Below are 5966 nucleotides of genomic sequence, written 5' to 3'. Positions count from 1 at the left end.
TTATACATTTTTGAGTACAGAAAAATTATATATTATTATCAGATCTGAAAAAATTTGATATTTAAATATTATATATCATTATTATATTTTTAATATTTTGTACCGATTTTCATTCGAGAAAATACATGTGAGTTCAGATAATCTAATTACATAAATTTTCAGATAGAGATTAGCATATGTATTTAAAATAAAATTACCCTTCGATTTTACTAGAAACCAAATTCTCCTAATAAATAGAGCGAATGTATTAATTATTAATATAATAAAATGGGTTGCAACTTAGATACCGAGGCCAAGGGTCACAGGTGCTATGTTCGATTAAATGCGCCCATGGAGAATCCAACCATGGCGCTACCCCAAATCAAGAACTCTCGCCTACATTTCACATTCCTCCGCCGTATATGAAGCCAATGTTTCTTCTCAGTCGGAAAATCAGTTGTCAGCAGTAAACGACGACTTCTGCAGTGGACCCATCAGCGTAACCAACGAAACCTACTGGACGCGACGCATTCACAAGTTGTGCACCGTATGCCGGGACGTTGACGCCGCTCTCCACCTCCTCCATCTCCTCAGCCTCCGCGGATGCCGTCCCAACTCACTTAACATCAGCAGCATTCTTCACGCCCTCTGCGATGCCAATCGCTTCGACGAAGCTCATCATCGCTTCGCTCACTTCGTTTACTCACATTGCTCGCCTGACGAACGCACCTGCAACATTCTTATAGCGAGGTTGCTTGATGGGCGTGAACCTTTTTGGACGTTGCGCGTGATGAATGCGTTGGCTGCGGAGAAGCCCGAGTTTGTGCCTTCTTTGGTAAATTATAATCGTTTGGTTGATAGTTTCTGTAAGATAGGGAGATTGGAAGTAGCCCATTTGATCTTGTATCATACAATAGACCGAGGACACTCTCTGAATGTTGTTTCATTCACAAGTTTGCTCGATGGGTACTGTGGAATTGGTGACGTGAGGTCTGCTGAAAAGTTGTTTGATGAAATGTCTGAGTATGGAGTGAATCCAAATGCTCTCAGTTATTGTGCTTTATTCCGTGGGGTGGTGAGGAAAAGGGAGTTTGATTACGGGAAAAGATTGATGGGAATGATTTGGGAGGCCATGGAAAGAGAGGAAGCTGTGCAAGTTAATAATGCTGCGTTTTGTAGCTTGGTTGATTCTTTGTGTAGAGAAGGTTTGTTCCATGAATTATTTAAAATTGCTGAAGATATGCCTCAAGGAAAGAATGTTCTGGAAGAATTTGCTTACGGACAAATGATTTATGCTATGTGTACGTTTGAGAGATACAACGGTGCAGCGAGGATTGTTTATATGATGAGAAAGAAAGGGTATATCCCTACCTTTGTGTCGTACAATTCCATCATACATGGTCTATGTAATGACGGCGATTGCTTGAGGGCGTTTCAGTTGTTTGAAGAAGGAATGGAGCTTGGATATATTCCCTCAGAGTTCACCTATACAGTCTTGGTTGAGGGTCTTTGTCGTGAGCTAGACCTTTCTAAAGCGAAGAAAGTTCTAGATGTAATGTTGAGTCACGAAACCGTGGAACATAATAGGATTAGGATATACAATATATATTTGAGGGCCCTTTGTCATATCAATAACCCCACAGAACTTTTAAATGTACTTGTTATGATGCTTCAATCTCAATGCACTCCAGACGTCATTACCCTCAATACTGTTATAAAGTCATTTTGCAAAATGGGGAGAATTTCAGAGGCCTTGCAGGTGTTTGGTGATATGACGACAGGGAAATTTTGTGCTCCAGATGGGGTAACATTCACTACTCTTATATATGAACTCTTGAATGTGGGAAAAGTTGAGGAAGCAGTTCAATTCTTGCAAAAGGCTATGAGTGAGAATCATTTTTCCCCTGGTGTTGTGACTTATAATGCTATGCTTCGTGGATTGTTTAAATTAGGCCGAGTAAGTGAAGCCATGGAAGTTTTTGATAGTATGGTCCATTGCAGGGTGGCAGCTGATTGTATTACTTACACTATTATAATTGATGGGCTATGTGAATTTTTTCGGATAGATGAAGCCAAAAAGTTTTGGGAGAACGTTGTTTGGCCCTCGGGAGTTCACGACAATTTTGTTTATGCTTCCATACTTAAAGGCCTTTGCCGCTCGGAAAAATATAACGAGGCCCGTGATTTACTGTACGAATTGGCTGATTGTGGGGTTGCTCTCAACACCGTAAATTACAACATCGTAATTGACTATGCGTGTAGGTTGGGTTTGAAGCGAGAAGCTTATCAGATTGTTGGTGAAATGAAAAACAGTAGATTAGCACCGGATGCTGTAACATGGAGAATATTGGATAAATTGCACGAGAATTCGTAAAATAGCAAGATTGAATTTAACCTGTTCAATCAATCAAGCTTGCATTATGAACTTCTAGCTGCCAAGACATTTGAATTGATCAACAGAAAAGGGCGACGGAGTCTTAAATGATGGTCTTTAATCAATTATTGCTATAATAAAGCACGTGGCAAAAGGGACATATTGTTTCATGGTATCAATCGACATGAAATTTAGTGCCTATGCAGGTATATATGTATCTTGTTCTTTATAGGGACACTCAGATAAACGAAATTTTTATTTACTAAAGATTTGTTGTTACTCAACTCGATTTTGATGTGTTCTTTATTTTCCTCTCAATCCGAAATGCATTAGCTCTATTGTTTATTTAACTACTACATTAATATCCAGCTTCTGTTTTCATTTTTATCCAAATCTGAATTTTGTTGCTTTAACATGCTTAATGCTTTGGGTTCTCTTTTTCAAGCTGTTAATAAGAAATATGAAAGCAATATGTGAAATCCCTATTTTGTGTTTTGTTTGAATATTCTAGTAACATATGTGCCTATATATCTACTCATGTAATTCATATACATATGTTTACACACGCGCCATGCTTGCTTTCGAGTTGAGTAAAAAGTTGACAATGAATTTGTTATATGACCTCCTGGGAATTAACTCATTCCGGTGAAATCTAACTCTTTTGGGTGTCTGTCAATATTTAAAATGTTGGTGAAATTTTCAGCATCTTACATTGCGCTTTTGGGAAATGAGGAAAACCGTGGATCAAGTTCTTAATTCATGTTACATTTATAGGTTCTCGACCACTTAGTAATACACATTGGAGGAGGAAACCAAGGAAGTTGTGTTTCGATAAAAGGTGCATGACACAAACCATTTTTATCGGATCAAACTGCTCATGATCGTTTCGCGTGGCTGTACTATTTTCAGTTGGCTACTTCCTGAGAGATCTATTTTCTGTTGTTCAAAAAAATGATAAATGTACAGACTTCCCCAAATTGATAGTCACATGTCACCATCATTTTGATTTTTGATATAAACTAATCTCTTGGAAGGCTAACTATGATGGAATTTTCATTCAGCCAAGCTTGTACTTTTGTGATAGCTTGCAGGTGCATGCCTCTCCACTTCGTGTTTCTAGTTATACTGTATGATTGGGGCTGCATATGTGATGGTCATTGATTCTGCACAAGCACAAACCACCATCAACATGATCATGAGCGTATGAAATATAGATTCGCAACAGCTGAAGGGTTGGTCCCTCGACGATTAACTCATGTGCGGTTCAAGCCAAAGAAATAGGAGTAGTTTGATTAGATCTGTAGTTTGTTTATTTATTTAATTATATAAATATACATAATGTCAGTCATGGTGGATAAATATGAATGATAGCCATCTTGTTCTTCATCTTTTCTCCCTGCTTTGCCTTCCTCTTTTCAAAAGTTTCCTGATTTTGCGTTATGAATCGATTCAACTCCAATGTAGTTAAGACTCAATATGAAACCATATACTAAAACAATGAATCTGCTAGAACCAAGACAAATGTAGGCGAATGATAGGTTGGTGGTGGACAACAAATTAATGATGGTGGTTGAATGGTTAGCTTACATGTTAAAGGTTTGTCAAAATGGTAGAACAAATTAAAATGGAAATATACATTCAGACAACGAAGAAGGATGTGTTCAGACGAGGAATTGTATTTATAAATAGATGCAATCCTTCATCATTTTGAGTTCTTTCTACTATCTTGTAACATTTGAGTGCTTAGTTTTATAATATTTATGAGGTGTTTGTTTTCCTGTATTAAAAAAATGTGTACACCATAAAATATTATAGTGGAATTTTTTTCATTGAATTTTACCTTAATAATATTTTGGGGTTTTTCATAATCTCGGTGTCCAGTTTTATACTTTATTTTCATATTATTATCTCGAGTTGTCGCACGTGATACCAACAACAAATAAATCCCAAAGATTTTAAGGATCCATACATAATCCTAACATTCAAATATCGAACCCTCAAAACTTATTGATTCACCACTTCGTCCAGCATAGCCTCCTCCCATAAATCATCAATCCGATTTATAAGTAGTTTCATTCAGTTAATGTTTCGGAAGTGAGATTATATTTTGAAAAAAAAAATGTATAAAATCTGAATTCTTGAAATTTTACCTCAATCTGTTTGATTTTAGTGTTCTCCCATGCATCTATATCAGCCAACTTTTTGCGAGCCCTGAGTAAAACCTTTTCAAGCATTAATATGTGTAATAAGCAATCAAGAAACAAGCTTATTTTTACCAAAAAGAAACGAAAATAGAGAATAAATTCGTGACGACAAAGACATAAAATTACTTCAAGAAACTCTATAAATTATGATGGAAAAGACCAACATATTTTTTTAATATATATATATATATATATATATATAACATGTGGAAAATATTTTTTTTAACAAAAATACATTTTTGTTACACTCGAACCTCATTGATCATCATCAATATCAACAAACCTACTTGTTGTCTACTTTAGTTTTTTCATTGTCTTCCCAAGCTTTAATCAACGCCAATCTCTTCTCCATTTCAACTCTTGCAAGTGCCGAATCTGTTAAAAAGAACACCGAAATATATGATTTTTTTAAGGAAATGATAATCAAATAAAAAACCAAATTCAAGAAAATTTATTTAGCCAAATATATATAAAACCAAATTACCCATGCCTTCGCAATTCCTAGAACAATTTTGATAAAACTCCTAATCACTCCCAAAACAAAATAAAATAAAATAAAAATAAACAAATAATAATTTTGAGCTATATATATTGGTTGTCCCTAGGGTGACAAGTTCTTTTTATAGAATATGGAGACAACCGGTAATGATCGGATCCATCTCGACCTAATAATAATTTCAGTAGGTCTTTTGTGAGATGGTCAACCTACCGATATTCACAATAAAAAGTAACACTCTTAACATAAAAAGTAATATCACTATCGATATTTACAATAAAAAGTAATACGCCTAGCATAAAAATAATACTTTTTCATGGACCCAAATAAGAGATCCGTCTCACAAAATACGACCCGTGAGACCGTCTCACAAAATACGACCCGTGAGACCGTCTCACACAAGTTTTTGCCTAATAATTTAATTTATCAGTTAAAATTTAAAATACCATAAAGTATGAAACCTTTGGTTTGCTTATATTAGATTAAAAAAAATTATAAAACTTCCTCGTTTACTTTATATTGATACAAATCAATAATTTTATGTCTTTTTTCATATAAAAATTGTACCGTATTATTTGGTCAATCTTTCTCGATAGATCGATATCAATTGATCCTTTATGCTCTTTGATAATGAATTGAGTAAATGATGTACTGAATTTTCGAAAACGGGTTCGATTTATTTCCACTCTCTGCTTTCATAAATATTTAATGACAACAATGAGAAAATATTTTATATTTGTAGTATATAGGGTTGTTATTAGTAATGATAAAATTTCTTATATAAAATATTTGATGTTTATATTAATTTTTTTTTAAGTATAGGAAAGACCAAGGAGTGGGACACTTGTCCCGATGGTAGTTGAGATGATAGAGTATCACTGACATCTACCAAATGTTCGGGTGTTTAATTTCT

General features: G+C 34.9%; 1 protein-coding gene across 8 annotated transcripts; it reads left to right on the top strand.

Moving 5' to 3' along the window:
• The first annotated feature begins 252 nt into the window (after positions 1–252).
• Positions 253–3717, top strand: LOC142524708 (uncharacterized). 8 transcript variants are annotated; one of them, XM_075628783.1, is made up of 3 exons: positions 253–2559; positions 3057–3191; positions 3438–3717. In XM_075628783.1, the coding sequence occupies exon 1, from the start codon at positions 323–325 to the stop codon at positions 2351–2353; it is 2031 nt and encodes a 676-aa protein (XP_075484898.1). In that variant the 5' UTR covers positions 253–322; the 3' UTR covers positions 2354–2559; positions 3057–3191; positions 3438–3717. The 8 variants fall into 8 exon arrangements, with proteins under 8 accessions (XP_075484898.1, XP_075484896.1, XP_075484897.1 ...); XM_075628781.1 differs by having other exon boundaries at positions 3320–3717; XM_075628782.1 differs by having other exon boundaries at positions 3128–3191; positions 3445–3716.
• The last annotated feature ends 2249 nt before the right edge of the window (positions 3718–5966 follow it).

Source organism: Primulina tabacum, chromosome 14, assembly GCF_025594145.1.
Source record: "Primulina tabacum isolate GXHZ01 chromosome 14, ASM2559414v2, whole genome shotgun sequence".
Classification (NCBI taxonomy): Eukaryota; Viridiplantae; Streptophyta; class Magnoliopsida; order Lamiales; family Gesneriaceae; genus Primulina; species Primulina tabacum.
The sequence above is the reverse complement of the archived record's forward strand: the minus strand, read 5'-3'. Positions and strand labels throughout refer to the sequence as shown.

What these genes read in the sequence shown, in the direction of transcription:
- LOC142524708 (XM_075628777.1), top strand. Translation starts at nt 323, where the DNA reads ATGCGCCCATGGAGAATCCAACCATGGCGCTACCCCAAATCAAGAACT.